This window comes from Perca fluviatilis, chromosome 17 (genome assembly GCF_010015445.1).
Source record: "Perca fluviatilis chromosome 17, GENO_Pfluv_1.0, whole genome shotgun sequence".
Lineage (NCBI taxonomy): Eukaryota > Metazoa > Chordata > Actinopteri > Perciformes > Percidae > Perca > Perca fluviatilis.
The window spans coordinates 2585218-2603344 of record NC_053128.1 but is presented as its reverse complement, the minus strand read 5'-3'; the positions used below and the strand labels follow the sequence as shown (position 1 = coordinate 2603344).

General features: G+C 44.5%; 1 protein-coding gene across 4 annotated transcripts in view; it reads left to right on the top strand.

The window, feature by feature from the left end:
* The window catches only part of dcc (DCC netrin 1 receptor), a 338290-nt gene that overhangs the window by 204120 nt on the left and 116043 nt on the right, over positions 1-18127 (top strand). For all 4 annotated transcript variants that reach the window (XM_039780568.1, XM_039780567.1, XM_039780566.1 and 1 more), the window contains exons 13-16: positions 7537-7678; positions 8969-9079; positions 13304-13498; positions 18021-18116. In XM_039780568.1, coding sequence (XP_039636502.1) covers positions 7537-7678; positions 8969-9079; positions 13304-13498; positions 18021-18116 — 544 coding nt within the window. The remainder of the gene's footprint in view (positions 1-7536; positions 7679-8968; positions 9080-13303; positions 13499-18020; positions 18117-18127) is intronic.

Genomic DNA, 18127 nt, shown 5'->3' with positions numbered 1-18127 from the left:
TTACATTTATAATTTTTTGTCCATTTACTTGAATTTCTTGAGTTATTTGTAATTTGTGTATATTTGAAAAAAACATTGAGACCGTTTTATCAACGTTTAAGGTCAGACAGGACGTCTGCAACCATACTGCAACTTTTTGCATCTCTTTTGATAATTTGAAGTGAAAGTGAAGTTCACCGTATAATCAGCGTACATGATTACGTCAACGTCCGAACACACTCTAGGGAGGTCATTTATATAGATGCTAAAAAGCAAGGGTCCCAAAATAGACCCTTGCGGCACTCCCATCGAGGTGGCTCTAAACACAGATTGGATGTTATTCACTTGTACACACTGATGTCCATCCATCCATCCATCCATCTTCGTCCGCTTATCCGGTGTCGGGTCGCGGGGGGAGCAGCTCCAGCAGGGGACCCCAAACTTCCCTTTCCCGAGCAACATTAACCAGCTCCGACTGGGGGATCCCGAGGCGTTCCCAGGCCAGGTTGGAGATATAATCCCTCCACCTAGTCCTGGGTCTTCCCCGAGGCCTCCTCCCAGCTGGACGTGCCTGGAACACCTCCCTAGGGAGGCGCCCAGGGGGCATCCTCACCAGATGCCCGAACCACCTCAACTGGCTCCTTTCGACGCAAAGGAGCAGTGGCTCTACTCCGAGCTCCTCACGGATGACTGAGCTTCTCACCCTATCTCTAAGGGAGACGCCAGCCACCCTCCTGAGGAAACCCATTTCGGCCGCTTGCACCCTGGATCTCGTTCTTTCGGTCATGACCCAGCCTTCATGACCATAGGTGAGGGTAGGAACGAAAACTGACCGGTAGATCGAGAGCTTTGCCTTCTGGCTCAGCTCTCTTTTACCACGCGGCGCGATAGATGGAATGTAATACCGCACCGCTCGCCGATTCTCCGACCAATCTCCCGCTCCATTGTCCCTCACTTCGCGAACAAAAACCCCGAGGTACTTGAACTCCTTCACTTGGGGTAAGGACTCATTCCCTACCTGGAGAAGGCATACCATCGGTTTCCTGCTGAGAACCATGGCCTCCGATTTAGAGGTGCTGATCCTCATCTCAACCGCTTCACACTCGGCTGCGAACCGATCCAGTGAGTGCTGAAGGTCGCAGGCCGATGATGCCATCAGGACCACATCATCTGCAAAAAGCAGCGATGAGATCCCCAGCCCACCGAACCGCACCCTCCCCACCCCACTACGCCTCGATATCCTGTCCATAAATATTACAAACAGGATTGGTGACAAAGCGCAGCCCTGGTGGAGGCCAACCCTCACCTGAAACGAGTCCGACTTACTGCCGAGAACCCGGACACAGCTCTCCACTTTGGTCTACAGAGATTGGATGGCCCTGGTAGAGACCCCCTCACCCCATACTCCCGCAGCACCTCTCACAGTATCTCCCGGGGGACCCGGTCATCGACTTCTCCAAATCCACAAAACACATGTAGACCGGTTGGGCATACTCCCAGGCCCCCCCCAGGATCCTTGCGAGGTGAAGAGCTGGTCCGTTGTTCCACGACCAGGGACGGAATCCGCAGTGTTCCTCCTCAACCTGAGGTTCGACTATCGGCCGAACCCTCCTTTCCAGCACCTTGGAGTAGACTTTACCAGGGAGGCTGAGAAGTGTGATACCCCTGTAATTGGCACACACCCTCTGGTCCCCTTTTTAAAGGGGAACCACCACCCCAGTCTGCCACTCCTTTGGCACTGTTCCAGACTTCCACGCAATGTTGAAGAGACGTGTCAACCAGGACAGCCCCTCCACACCCAGAGCCTTGAGCATTTCTGGGACGGATCTCATCAATCCCCGGGGCTTTGCCACTGTGGAGTTGTTTGACTACATCAGTGACTTCCGCCCGGAAATCGACGACAATCCCCGTCATCCTCCAGCTCTGCCTCTAACATAGGGGCGTATTAGTCGGATTCAGGAGTTCCTCAAAATGCTCCTTCCACCACCCTATTACCTCCTCAGTTGAGGAGGATGTGTCCCATCCTTACTGTACACAGCTTGGATGGTTCCCGCTTCCCCCTCCTGAGGTGGCGAACAGTTTTCAGAAGCACTTTGGTGCCGACCGAAGATCCTTCTCCATGTCTCTCTCCAAACTTCTCCCACACCCGCTGCTTTGCCTCTTTCACGGCAGAGGCTGCAGCCCGCTTCGGCCCCGGTTGCCCGCAACTGCCTCCGAGTCCTCTGGGATAACATATCCCGGAAAGACTCCTTCTTCAGTCGGACGGCTTCCCTGACCACCGGTGTCCACCACGGTGTTCGTGGGTTACCGCCCTTGAGGCACCTAAGACCCTAAGACCACAGCTCCTCGCCGCAGCTTCAGCAATGGAAACTTTGAACATTGTCCACTCTGGTTCAATGCCCCCAGCCTCCACAGGGATGACGAAAAGCTCCGCCCGGAGGTGCGAGTTGAAAGTCCGTTGGACAGGGTCCTCCTCCAGACGTTCCCAATTTACCCGCACTACACGTTTGGGCTTACCAGGTCTGTCCAGAGTCTTCCCCACCCCTGACCCAACTCACCACCAGATGGTGATCGGTTGACAGCTCTGCCCCTCTCTCTTCACCCGAGTGTCCAAAACATACGGCCTCAGATCAGATGAAACGATTATAAAATCGATCATTGACCTTTCGGCCTAGGGTGCTCTGGTACCAGGTACACTTATGAGCATCCCTATGTTCGAACATGGTGTTCGTTATAGACAATCCACGACTAGCACAGAAGTCCAACAACAAACAACCACTCTGGTTTAGATCAGGGAGGCCGTTCCTCCCAATCACGCCTCTCCAGGTGTCTCCATCATTGCCACGTGTGCGTTGAAGTCCCCCAGCAGAACAATGGATTCCCCCACTGGCGCCCCCATGCAGGACTCCTCCAAGGTCTCCAAGAAGGCCGAATACTCCGAACTCCTGTTTGGTGCATATGCACAAACAACAGTCAGAGATTTTCCCCCACAACCCGCAGGCGTAGGGAGGCGACCCTCGCCGTCCACCGGGGTAAACTCCAACGCAGCGGCGCTCAGCCGGGGGCTTGTTAGTATCCCCACACCCGCCCGGCGCCGCACACCCTGAGCAACTCCGGAGAAGAAAAGAGTCCAACCCCTATCCAGGAGTACAGTTCCAGAACCGAGACTGTGCGTGGGTAAGCCCCACCGGATCTAACCGTGTGCGCTCCACCTCCCGCACCAGTTCCGGCTCCTTCCCCCACAGAGAGGTGACGTTCCATGTCCCCAGAGCCAGCATCTGCTGCCCGGGTCTGGTCCGTCGAGGCCCCTGACCTTCACTGCCACCCATGTGGCAGCGCACCCGACCCCAGCGGTTCCTCCCACAGGTGGTGGGCCCATGGGCTGGAGAGATGGGAGCCACGTAGCTTGTTCGGGCTGTGCCCGGCCGGGCTCCGTGGTAAACCCGGCCACCAGGCGCTCGCCGACGAGCCCGCCGTCTGGGCCTGGCTCCAGACGGGGGCCCCGGGCTTCCTCCGGGCAGGGTCACTCCATTTCTACCTTGTTTTTCCATTGGGGTTTTTGAACCATTCTTCGTCTGGCCCCTCACCTGAGACCACTTTGCCTTGGGAGACCCTACCAGGAGCACAAAGCTCCAGACAACACAGCCCTCAGGTTCACAGAGACACACAAACCTCTCCACCACGATAAGGTGATGGTTCACGGAGATCACTGATGTCGGTCGCTCAAATAAGATCTTATCCAGTTTTGAGTGTGCTCGGAGAGACTCTATTGATTTAATTTCCTGTAAAGTATCTGGTGATTTACAGTATCAAAAGCTTTACGCAGATCAAGGAGTACTGCACCCACCACCCTTCCCTGATCCACATATGCCCTGACAGTTTCCAGGAAGTAACAACAGGCAAAGTCTGTTGAGTATTTACGTCTGAAACCAAATTGCATTGGATTTAAGAGAGATTGTGAGTCAAAGTGGGTGGTAAGTTGCTCCGCCACCGTCTTCTCGAGCACTTTTGACACAGCTGGGAGGATGCTTATTTGACGATAATTGTTCATGTCTTGTTTGTTTCCAGACTTAAATATAGGGGTGACAATCGCAGGTTTTAGGGCTGCTGGAAAAATACCCTCACTAATCGATTGATTGATCATTGTTGTCAACGGATCAAAGAAGATGTCCTTATGTTGTTTCAAAAAAGAAGTATCAAGTCCATAAATATCTTTTGCTTTGCTGCTGTTTAGCATAGTAATTATTTTTTCAACTTTAGTTGTAGTTATTAAGCTAAGATTAAAATCAGATTTGTCACTGATTATAAGAAATGGATGAACAATTTGAAAATTCTGAGCCAGTTTTTGGACACTGTTTAAAAAATATTCACTAAAATTTGTTGCTATTGCTAAGAGTCATCAATAATTTTTCCATTAATATTGAGACGAATATTCTCACATTTTGACTTTTCTTTTCCAATCGATTTATCAATAGTTTTCCATATTATTCTACTATTACCTTGTGCATTTCTAATGATTTCAAGAAAAAAAACATCGATCCATTGTTAGTCCTGATTTTAGAATTCTGATGATAAAAGAGATATTTAGCAGATTTAAATCCAGCTCTCTGTGTGGGCAGTGTGTTTAGATGAAGAGTGTTTGGCTTCCTGCCATGACGCTGGTGCCCGGGGCTCCCAGCGGCGGAGGTCTGCCGAGATCGTCAAACGAGTCACCGAAGTTCGCTGGATGACATGACACGCTGCCGCGCTCCGCAGGAGAGCTCCATGCACTGGCCCCAAACACCATTCATCTAAATACACCACCCACACTGCCATGACACAGAGCTGGATTTAAATCAGCAAAGTATCCCATTCATTTGTAATTGATATTGTTGCCAGTTGCAGGAGTAGTCCAGTATATACACAACTAGTAGGAAAAGCTCTGAAAGACTTAAGGTTGAGACAAAAAAGAGAAAGAGGTAGAGAGAGGGGGATACACCAGAGAAAGAGAGAGAGAGAATCTTTTTTCTACTTTTCTAATTCATTAATCTTCATTTATGTTCAGCCTATCTAACACACACACGCACACATGTACAGGGTCGTATTGAGTACTGTATATCAGCAGAATGGTTGATGGCAGCTGCCTCACAGAACAGAGCACACTGGGGGCCAAGCAAACATCTGCTGTGTGTGTGTGTGTGTGTGTGTGTGTGTGTTTGTGTCAGAGGTGGGTAGTTAGCATGCAAATAAAGCAATTAAAATTCATACAACACACACAAACAAACACACACAGATACATATTCAAATAGAGATTTATGTGATGTATATACACACATGCACACTCATAGAAACATGCATTGAAATTCAAACTACCACAGGCCTTTACTAGAACGATTCCAGAATAACACAATAGAAAGAAAAAAAAAATAATAGAAAGACAAACGTGCATCACCAGATCTTTGTGATACATCGTGGTAACAGGTGGTAGAAATCTTAAACTATTCATCATCATTTGAAATCCCCCATTGCATTGCCATAGTATATTTGCAAAGATAATGCTTTGAAATGGGGGGGGATGTAATAAACACAGCGAAATAGATGTGTTCTTGTTGTTTTGTCTTTTTAATTTCATATTTCAATTATAGTCATGATATGGGTAATCCGAATGAAATTCACCGTATCTGTCCCTCAACATGTCTGTAATGTGTTAACCAAACTACATGTTGGGGAGCAGAACTGACTTCAGAATCCAGAACCCAGCATCTCTAGCAGATAGCCACAGCGTATTACAAAACCAAATCTAAGAAACCCAAACAATATCTCCAAAATCTATCCAGCTGTTTCCACACCACTCAAACTATACTTACAAATTATATAAAAAGACCACAAACCGATACAAAGCAACTGCAAAGAGTCTCAAAACAGTTCCAAATAGACGCAAACTGACAACAAAAGTGACACTGAGCCACTGCAAAGAGATGCTAAATGACCACAAAGAGACGCAAAGTAACTACAACGAGATGCAAAATGAGCACAAAGAGATGCAAAGTAACTGCATAGAGACGGAACGTCCAGGAACCTGAGGCCATTTTTACAATTCCTTTTCCGTCTGGTTTTATTTTCTAAAAAAGCTTGTAAAACATCAACCCTGTTGTCTATAGTCAATCAATGTACATCATTTTTTTCAGGAAAAACTGGGCTATTAGAATATTTGAGCTGTAGTGAGGTCAATTGAAAGTAAAAAAAGGTTGTATGACCTTAAAAACAAATAAATAAATAAAACGGAAAATGAATCTCACAGATATTTATTGATATCACACACAGAACAATAAAAGCTAAGCCAATCTCCTGTCTAAATCAGTTCCCATATGTCTTGGGTGTCACACTGTGAAGAAATAAACATTATAACTTATATAGTTGACAAAATACATACAATTTTTCAAAAAAAGTCCAGATGCTTTTGCCAGTATAAATAATAATGTTCAAATGTATTGATATCACACACACAGCAAGCATTTGTGTTGTCTAAAACAGTTATCCTATATATTTGGAGTCATCCAGTGCAAAAATAAACATCATGAACATTATAACTCATATAAATGACAAACTATTTACATTTCTTCAAAAAAAGGCCCAAATGTATCCCAAATATCTAAACAGTGCCATTCTTCTCTGTAGAACGGTCATAGACCGTAGTTATCTCTCTTTTTCACTTTACTCTTTGTTCTCGCTCCTATTTCCTGGAGTGAACTCTCTTTTCGACGATATACTCTTTGTGTGATGGACCTGCCTTCCCATTGGTTTGACAACGTCAAAACAGTCTTGCAAAGCATCATGTGAGATTTATACTAGACTGTAGCAGACGGTCGCACAGAGCTAGCGGCATAAATGACGGAAAATTGATAAATTACGGACATTGAGTGGATAAATCTTGGATGTAAGCGTTTGGATTTATTGCTGAACAACTCCGAAAAGAGGCACAAGTTCCAGGCTGGATAGAAAACCTTCTGGAAAGGCTACGAACACAACAAAGACACTCCCATGACGGCTAGCTTCTTAGCTTCTAGCTGGAAAAAACGGTAAGAAGATCGATAAAAGTTTCATTAAATAATCTAAATATTAATCGGAGGTGCCGTGTGACGTCGTGGTCTCTTTGCATAAAGAGACAAAGTAATTACAAAGAGATGCAAAATTAGCACAAAGTAACTACCAAGAGATGCAAACTGAGCACAAAGAGTCACAAAGTAACTGCAGGGAGATGCAAAATTTGCATAAAGAGATGCAAAGCAACTACAAAGAGATGCAAAATTAGCACACAGTAACTACCAAGAGATGCAAAATGAGCACAAAGAGACACAAAGTAACTACAAAGAGATGCAAAACGACATTGACCACCAAAAAAACATCTCTGTTTTAGGTCTCTTTCAGTTGGGGGTCTTTCTACCATGTTGCGGTGGGGGGGCTTTTACTTCTGCCCATGTGCCCATTGTCTCAGACGCCGCCCATGTCCTCAGCCAGAGGATGTTTTGCAGCTTGATTAGTTTACTTATTGTTTTCTCTGTCTTTATTGTCTTTCAGAGCATCAAGGTGTCATGGCAGCCGCCCCCGCGCAGCGCCCAGAATGGCATCATCTCCGCCTACAAAATCAAATACAGGAAGACCGGTCGCCGTGGAGACCAAGAAGCCATCGAACCCAACAATTTCTGGTACCTTTTCACAGGTGGGATTTGTTGACCATAAAACATTCATAGAATATTACCAAAACAAATGCTTTAATGTTTGCTCTCATTTTCCCTTTCCAAATGAATTGAGTGAATCTGGACTGTGTCTTTACAATCAGTCTGATTGTTTGGACCTAGATTATAAAAATCTGCCTATTAACCAGGCTTGTTTAGTGTGTGGGTGTGTGTCTGGAAACGTTTGTGTGTGGGTGGCTTACACATTGGACTCAGCTTGTGTCTGTTTTTGTTTTTTGCATGTATCTGTAGTGTTTTTTTCTTCTGTGAAAGAAAATCTGCAAGTCTGGATGTGTGTGTGTGTGTGTGTGTGTGTGTGTGTGTGTGTGTGTGTGTGTGTGTGTGTGTGTGTGTGTGAGTGCGTGCGTGTCTGTATTCACACTGCCACCAGCTATTATTTCAATTTGCGGTTTGCAGGATTTGAATGAAACTGATCTTCCTTTCCATTATTTTCCACTGATGGTTATCTTCAAACGTCTGTCCGCACAGGAATTTATTCCCCAGTGGCAGGTGTTTGTTTGTGTGTGTTGAGCCTGATCCGCCCGTTGCCTGGCTTTCAGCAATAATCAATCCTTTGTACTGTCTAAGACCTGCAATTCAATAAATAACATGACGAATTGCAACGTTACTGGGGAGATTTAAAGACAACACATAACACAATTAACATGTATTATCACTTTAATATACACGATACAGTAGACTACAGTAGTGAATAGTAATAACCAGTTGAGACAGTTGTTCACACAGCCCTATGTTCCCAAATTTCTAAGATGTTTTTCCAAAATTAGGCCCTATGTTCCAGCATTTCCTTTATCATAACTTTCTATCAGATTTTATCCCCCTTTCTCCCAATTTGGTAGCCAGTTACACAGATGGAATGTAACCCTAATCCTAACCCCGACCCTAACATAGGACCTATTTTTAAGAAAAATCTTTTTTGTTGATTTTTTCCCCCCTTTTTCTGAGCTTTTTCTGACATTTTTGTCACATTTTTCAACGTTCATTCATCAATTTTCTTCAAATGCTATAAGATTGAATAAAACCCGCAAATTCAATGAAAGTAGTGAACTGATCATTTATTTTACTTGTGAAGAGCGTTGTATGTACCATCCATGTTATTTTTTTTTTTTGACAATTTGGTTGAAAGAAACCCAAAGTTCTGATATTGAAACTTTTTGGAAATGGGTCAAATTTGACCTCACATCTTTCTCTCTCTCTCTCTCTGTCTCTCTGTCTCTCTGTCTCTCTCTCTGTCTCTGTCTCTCTCTCTCCAGGTCTAGAGAAGGGCAGTCAGTACAGTTTCCAAGTATCAGCCATGACAGCCAATGGAACTGGTCCGGCCAGTGACTGGTACACTGCTGAGACACCGGAGAACGACCTGGATGGTAAGAAGAGAGAGAGAGAGAGAGAGAGAGAGAGAGAGAGAGAGAGTCTGTGTCTGTGTCTGTGTTTGACTGTGCGTGTGTGTGACAGCAGTTAGCAGTTATTTGTACAACAGCATGTAAATATCTCCACTCTCCCGACACACACATACATATTTAACCAGTCAAGGAGACGGATGGATGGAGGGAAAATTCCCCCCAGGGGAGGAGGAAGGGAGGAGGGAGAGGTGGAAGGAAGAGGAAAAGAGAGGAAAGGGAAGTAAGAGAGAGGACCGCAGAGGAGAGACAAAAATGAAACCTATTTCACAAGATATTGTCAAAGAAATTGAAACACTTTACTTAAACTCCCCCATTTGTTATTTCTAAGCAGTATGTCCAAATGTAATACATGGTTTTCAAGATCACAGAGATAGACAAACTTTCTGTCACAGTTACAAAGCAATGGTACAAAAAGTCATTTTTCCACAAAAGAATAAATTCCATTTCTATAATGAAAAGATACTCGTGGGTTTTACTCTCTCTGCTTTTACCCAAAACCCTTTCTTCCTCAGCTTCTGGAAGTGACAAAAGTACAAATGGGGGGGCGGGACTGTTGTTTAATCATGCAAAACAAAACATGCAAGAATTAAATCCCCCTTCCAATACCACCATGGATATAGAGCCACTGGGCCATCCATGCCAAAACAATGATTTATGAACTTCACTATTCAATGGAAAATAATCTTAAAATGAAATAGCACAACGTGGTGTCAACGTAAAACACAACGCTTTAGAGCAGGGGTGTGGAGTTCACTTTGTGGCAAAAACGAAATACTTTCACCCAGGAAATGCTTGTTCGTTCCTCGGGAGTGTTTTAATCTTAACTAGTCGTTTTGGTGCCTGAACTTACCCACTTATTTCCACCGGTTGCGGAACGTCTGCGGAGCCGCTCTGGAATGGTGTCGTTCATTAGGTTTCCATTAAAGTCAATGTGTGTATTTCCACTGACTGCAGAACGGAGCAGAGCTTCTATTTTTGCCGGATCCCGGAGAGCTTCGCAGCAATTCAGCACAGGGCAGATAGTGCGGGACAGGAAGTCGAGCACAGAAGCAAAATAAAACATCCGGTTCATTTTCAAAATAAAATACACCGTGCTCACGGCGGATCATATTTCCCTGCACTACACCTTGAAAACACAGCACAGAGCTGTTTCCCCTCTACTCCTCTGGATGGAAACAAACTGTTGTTGGTTTTGTGGTTCTATTCTACCTGAATTCGCGAGATCTCGTGGGTCCTCGTGACTTCAGCTGTCAGTCACGGCCGCAGCAAGGAGCCGAGCAAGGAGCCGTTCCGCAGCCGTTCTGCATTAGGTGGAAATCCCTAGTGAGTATCGCTTTGCCAGACCTTCCTCCCCAGCACTGCAGAGGAGGGTCTGGCTAGTCCACACAGCATTCCTGGATGGGAGAAAAACGTGCCCTGGTTTATTGGCATTTCTTTAAACCAGTCACAGTCGTCTTGGGCGGAGATAAGCACCGGACGGAGCCACGGTGCCGCTGCAAAATAGGCTCGGGAAGGAACTTGTTTTGGTCGAATGTGTACATTCAAAAGTAGTTTTAGTCGTGCAAACAGAGAACTCAGATTGGACAGATAGTCTAGCTAGCTGTCTGGATTTACCCTGCAGAGATCTGAGGAGCAGTTAACCATAGTCCTCAGAAATCCACCGGAGGTTAGAACACCAACACATAGGAAGCAGAAGGGGACGGACAAATGAGTGAAATCCGGCAGAATTTCCGTCGGCAACGGAGCAATCCCGGAAGTGGTACATCGTGGATATAGACTAGCCTAAAATTCGCTGCATGACGCTCACTTTTTCTGGCTAATCTCAATGGTAACCCTTCCTTTTACATTATCAGGTAACTACCACTGGTGATAAGTTGGTAATTATAGACAAACTACAGCTGAAGTACGAGGTAAAAACTCAAGTATTACTCGTCAATTCAACAACGTACCATACATTTTGTCCCCAACAGGGATTGTTGGAAGTAAAGTAAGTGTTTATTATTTGAACGTGTTACTTTTGAATAACTACTTCTCCTGTCAGCACCCATAAATGGATCTGTTTTATTAATAGACAATGAATGTCAATGAATCATCAGTCAGTCCATTCCATCTTTGTATACCGATTATAAATGCTAAATAGAGGGGGTTAAAGTGTTACCCAACATTAAATTAAAAAAAAAACTGTTTGCGAGGAAAGATTCTAAGTGGAAGTAAGTTAGAAAAAATGTCTTCCAAGTATTTGAAGGTTTTTGAAAAATGTGAGAAAACCAGCTCTTAGGTTTGGTCACCTAATCATTTTCTAGCAGGAAAAGTAGAACAAACACATCCATGCTAACTGTGTTTCCACGCCGGGGCTGAGGGAGACGCAAATCTCATTTCAATGGATTATCACTCAAGAAAGTGATATGAAGCGTCTCCCCCTGAGGACAGAGAGGACGCTAATCTGATCCAATCGGACGCTGGAAAATAACAGAAAGTGTCAGGGCTTATTAGGCCTTGATACAGCGCAAAAGGGTTAGAATCTGTTAGCCATGGCTGCTCTAAGTACCTGCTGCTGCTGGTGCTAACAGGGTGAGCTTTAGAGCTGTCGGTGGCGGAGGACTACAGAAATACAGAGGCCAAGTCCCTCCTAGCGACGTAACGTTCTGTGCCGAGGCTTCGAAGCGTGCGAGAAATGTCGGAAGTTGTCAGGGTAGGTGTATATCGAGGTGTGTATCGTTTTAGACAAATGACATCATTGATGACATCCGAAGCCCTGCTGCCCGTCCGTACAACGTGATTGATTTAGGAAGGGGGTTTGAATCCACACAGCTTTATTACATCTATGATCTACGCGATCACATTCAGGGCTCTCTGCCTGGCGAAACCCCTGCCACTTTCCAGTTTTAGGACAGCCTCACGGACAACTTCCGAGATTTCTCGATACGCTCTCCAAAGCCTTGGCACAGAACGTAACATCACTAAATTAAGCTAAATAGCAACATGACAAACAATGTGTTAGAAACTGTGTGGTAGAACAGTGTATTAGGTGCTAACAAATTTAAATTTTAAACCAAACAAACTAATGTCTTTTATGGACCATTATGTGACTGCAACTTTAAAGCTGTAGTGTGTAACCTTTTTATATTAATGAACGTCTGTTACATTCAAGCCATTGCCAAATGAGTTGCTACAAAGCTAATAAAGACTATCAGCTCCACACAACTCTCTATATTTTTCAGCATGACTATGTTCAGAAGATTGTTGTCGTCCGGTGACTTTCCCACGCAGAAACTCAAGTGAAAATAATAACCTCTTCAGAAGAGTCCATCATATTTTTTGAATCTGTGTCCTCCTTGGCTACTAGCAACTGCGTAGGGGAGGGGTGGGGGTGGTGTGCGATCACGGAAGGCTTGTGTCATGTGGTTGCGCCGACAGTTTTGTTGTCATTACTTTGAATTCCTCATGTTATCAACTGGTATTGCTAACAATGGCTAACCTGGCTAGAGCTAACCCCACAATGAAAATCTGACTTGTAAATAAAAACGCATTCGGCGTCTTCCGAGATAAATGGAACTAGTGCTGCATAATTAATCAAAATCGCAACATGAACTAGTGCAATATCCAAAGTTGCAGAGAGGGCGCAATATTTGTCTCTGCGGAGGAATCCCGGCCTACAAATCCTATCCTACAGACAAAAAAAAAAATCTTTGTTTGGTACAGATCCTCCCAAAAAAACACACTATAATCATTTTAATCTTTTTAATTTTAATATTTTTCAATGAAAATGAGAATAACGGTACAAAAATGATCATTCCTTCCAATGTCGTGAATCACATCACCATCGCAATATCAGTCAAAATAATCGCAATTACATATTTTCCTCTTAACGCACAGCCCTAAATGGAAGGCACTATGAGTACCATCCACCTCCTGTTGTCTTCTTCTTTAATAATAATAATAATAATAATAATAATAATAACAATAATACATTTATTTTATATAGCGCTTTAAAAGGTAGTCAAAGGCACTTCACTAGGTGAAAACTAAGAAAATCAATAGCAAGACCAGTATGAAAACACCAGTAACAGGCTGAGAGAAATATTCAAAAGGTGCAGCTGAAAAAACAGATTGGTTTTGAAGTTAGCAAGTGATGTGGAAATTCTCAGGTGTTTGGTGTGACGTTGTCCCTGTCTGTGTTTTTTGCAGAGAGTCAGGTGCCTGACCAGCCCAGCTCGCTGCACGTCAGGCCGCTGCCCAACAGCATCATCATGTCCTGGACTCCGCCCCTCAGCCCAAACATCCTGGTCCGGGGTTACATCATTGGCTACGGAGTGGGAAGTCCCTATGCCGAGACGGTGCGAGTGGACAGCAAGCAGAGATACTACTCCATCGAAAACCTTGGTGAGGAAAAAATAGTACATAATTTCCAATGTACTGTACTTATCAACACGCAATATTTCTTGTTTCCATCCCCATTGAGTTCCGCTGCTCCTGCTGACAAAGTGCCGGTATTGACTCAGCGCCTCGCTGTCCCAGTAATTCATTATGATGATCAAATCCCCCATTTAATTACCATCAATAATTCAAAGAAATGTAATAAGGAAAGCTGCTTGAGGTGGAAATCTAATTCTGAAAAGGACAAATAAGAGAAAACATCCTCCCCAGCGACCACAACGAGCAATCTGCATGCCAAAGAAGACAATAACAAATCGAGTACAATTTCTTATAGGCGGATTGAAAATGTCCCCGTCTCATAATGGAGGAGTAATGAAAAAATGAAATCCAGCTGTCGTGTTGCATGCACACATGGGAGTGAGGGCACATATGTACCACGGGCACGGCATTTAAAAAAGGGGGAAAAAGGGTTTTTTCTTTCCCCCTACAAAGCGAAGACACCACCGCCCCACCACAAAAAAAAAAAAAAAAACAAAAAAACCCCCCACCCTCCCTCTTTTCTCACCTCCCCCTTTTCCTTCCACAAGAAGAAAAAAAAAAAAACAAAACCAACCCCCCCCGCCCCCTACTTTTCATCCAACCCCCCACCCCACCATCCCATTGACTCCCATTAATTTTGACGTCACTTTGACAGCGAATAACTTTACATCTGAAGTGTTTAAAGACTCTATTTGTCCGTTGTTCATTTCTAAAGAAACACGACAATGTATCAAAGGCTCCATTACCTTGTACCTCACGTTATGGCTCCGTAGCAGACATTTTTATAAAAATAAGCTAACAATTGTGTCATAACCACGCGACTTACTGTCACATAGTAGAGGAATTACTGTATAGTACAGGAGAAGCTCACAGGCAGTTTGGACTTACATTAGCTGTTTAGGTTTAATTACTAATGTTAACTAGCATGTTAGTGATCAGTAATTAGCCTTACATACAGTACAGGCCAAAAGTTTGGACACACCTTCTCATTCAATGCGTTTTCTTTATTTTCATGACCATTTACATTGTCGATTCTCACTGAAGGCATCAAAACTATGAATGAACACATATGGAATTATGTACTTAACAAAAAAGTGTGAAATAACTGAAAACATGTTTTATATTTTAGATTCCTCAAAGTAGCCACCCTTTGCTATATTGATAGTGCTGCAAACCCTTGGTGTTCTCTCAATGAGCTTCATGAGGTAGTCACCTGAAATGGTTTTCACTTCACAGGGTTAATTAGTGGAATTGTTTCCCTTATTAATGGGGTTGGGACCATCAGTTGTGTTGTGCAGAAGTCAGGTTGATACACAGCCGACAGCCCTATTGGACAACTGTTAGAATTCATATTATGGCAAGAACCAATCAGCTAAGTAAAGAGAAACGAGTGGCCATCATTACTTTAACAAATGAAGGTCAGTCAGTCCGGAAAATTGCGAAAACTTTGAATGTGTCCCCAAGTGCAGTCGCAAAAACCATCAAGCGCTACAACAAAACTGGCTCACATGAGGACCGCCCCAGGAAAGGAAGACCAAGAGTCACCTCTGCTGCTGAGGATAAGTTCATCCGAGTCACCAGCCTCAGAAATCGCAAGTTAACCGAGTGCACCGCGGTACTTGTCTGGCATCTGCTGACAGAGCAGGGCACAGCCTGCACCAAAATGCAAATCAACACCACAGAAAATGCACAGAGGTGCTTTACGGCCAAAGGGATGTGTGTAAGCCCTTGTGGAGCACCGTGTGTTTGAAAGTGGATTTTAAAAACACCCCCCTTTGAAGGCACATGTCCAGATCACGCACGCTCGTATCCTTAACAGCAGCTCAGATTAGAGACCAGATGAATGCCACACAGAGTTCTAGCAGCAGACACATTGTTACATGTGCCTCTTGTGCCTTGTTTCTTTCTCTCTCTCTTTCCCATTCTGCCCTCCTCCCTCTGCCAGTTGCACACCTGAGAGTAATCAGTGCTCAGGTAGAGTGGAGGAGGTGATAAGAAGGCAGAGAGTGGAGAGCACAGGGGCAGAGCACGCTGGCAGCACACCAGTGAGGAGTTGTTTCCTCATCTTCCTTTTTCTCCACAAGCAGGTCTGTTCTTTTTCCAACCTCCATGCACATTTAGGTGCTGGAGTTTTGTTGTTTTAGTTTATTGTTTTAGTTTGGGCTGGAGATTACCGGTAGTTCAGTTATTCGTTCTTTTTGTTTGTTCTAGGATTAGTTTAAACTTTTTAGTTAGTTTAGGGGGAGACGCGGGGAGCGACGACCCACTGCGAGGTTGGTCCAGCGTCTTCCCATATTTTGTTCTTTTTGGCCGGGGTCTCCAGTCCCTTTTGTTTCTTTTTGGTTTGTTACTTTTGGGAGTATTTATTATTTAATAAAGCTTGTTGGATTATTGTTAACATGGTGTTTGGCATCCTTCTTTTTATATATGTTGCATCCTCCATTCCCTTTTGAGCCTTTGTTTGTTCCTTTTAATGGAGGCCGTAACACACATCTCTAGAACAACTGTTAAGAGGAGACTGCACGAATCAGGCCTTCATGGTCAAATAGCTGCTAGGAAACCACTGCTAAGGAGAGGCAACAAGCAGAAGAGATTTGTTTGGGCCAAGAAACACAAGGAATGGACATTAGACTAGTGGAAATCTGTGCTTTGGTCTGATGAGTCCAAATTTGAGATCCTTGGTTCCAACTGCCGTGTCTTTGTGCGACGCAGAAAAGGTGAACGGATGGATTCTACATGCCTGGTTCCCAGCGTGAAGCATGGAGGAGGAGGTGTGATGGTGTGGGGGTGCTTTGCTGGTGACACTTTTGGGGATTTATTCAAAATTGAAGGCATACTGAACCAGCATGGCTACCACAGCATCCTGCAGCGACATGCCATCCCATCCGGTTTGCGTTTAGTTGGACCATCCTTTATTTTTCAACAGGACAATGACCCCAAACACACCTCCAGGCTGTGTAAGGGCTATTTGACCAAGAAGGAGAGTGATGGAGTGCTGCGCCATATTACCTGGCCTCCACAGTCACCGGACCTGAACCCAATCAAGACGGTTTGGGGTGAGCTGGACCGCAGAGTGAAGGCAAAAGGGCCAACAAGTGCTAAGCATGTCAACTCCTTCAAGACTGTTGGGAAACCATTTCAGGTGACTACCTCTTGAAGCTCATCAAGAGAATGCCAAGAGTGTGCAAAGCAGTAATCAGAGCAAAGGGTGGCTACTTTGAGGAATCTAAAATATAAGACATTATTTCAGTTATTTCACACTTTTTTGTTAAGTACATAATTCCACATGTGTTCATTCATAGTTTTGATGCCTTCAGTGAGAATCTACAATGTAAATAGTCATGAAAATAAAGGAAATGCATTGAATGAGAAGGTGTGTCCAAACTTTGGGCCTGTACTGTATACCTACGCTCTCCGTCTCTGCAAGACTGGGAATGATTGAGATTTCTCTTGGCACAGCTACCAGAAGACTTCCAACTTTCAGACAGTCTTCGAGCTCAGTTGGAGGCTGAGCCATCACCGGAAAAGTGCTTCTAATATCCTTCACTGGTCTCCGTCCAGAGCAACAGGATATGTTCGTCCAGTTTATATACTGTCTAATGTCAGAACTGAGCCAAGAAAGTCACGGTTTTTGGAGTTTTAAGCCCCCAATGTCGTCTTCCAGGCAGCGCTGCCTGGAAGGCACTAGGATTAGACAATGGTTAGGGTTAGGTGCCTTGAAGTCGACGGTCGCAGCGCTGCCTTGAAGTCGACGTTGGGGGCTTAAAACACCATTGAGCGAAAGTCACGTCCTTTAAACCCGGAGGAAGTTTTCCAAATTAATTCTTAAACCTCAACCACCGTTATTTACTAGGATTTTGTTCTGCGCTGGTGTGCAAGACATGATACTTTTTTTTTTTTTTTGGGGAGGGGAGGGATTTTCCCTTTATGTGATAGTGACAGTGCATAGACAGGAAAGCGGGATGAGCAGGTCAGATTCAAACCCGGGCAGCTGCAAAGGACTCAGCCTACGTGTGGCCGCACTCTACTGGGTGACCTAAAGGTCGCCACCAAGAATAAGAAATGAAATGATAAGAAAGCAAGTTATTTCAAAAGTTGCATCTTAAAATGATAATGTACTACGGGGCTTCTCAATGTCCGGACCAAGGTCCGCATCCGTATACATTTTAATAACAAAAGTAGGTACCGCATATTGTGGGAACCGGTACCAAATTTCAGATAGCAGTATTGGTTCAAAGTTAACCAGGAAAACAGAGTACTCAACATGAATGTGTGTTGCTTTAAAAATTCTAAGTGAACTGATTTAATGTTGTTATTGCCAATTGTTTGGGACCTCTGACCTTGAATAAAAATCAGCAGCAGATCTTTGAGTAATACGTTTGAGAACACCTAATTACTATGTTGTATTTACTAAATGCTCTCTATGTCTCTCTCTTCTCTCTCTCTCGCTCTCTCTCTCTCTCTCTCTCTCTCTCTGTCTCTCTCTCAGAGCCGAGCTCGCACTATGTGATTTCCCTGAAGGCGTTCAATAATGCCGGCGAGGGAGTGCCGCTGTATGAGAGCGCTGTCACTCGATCTCTGACAGGTATAATCACA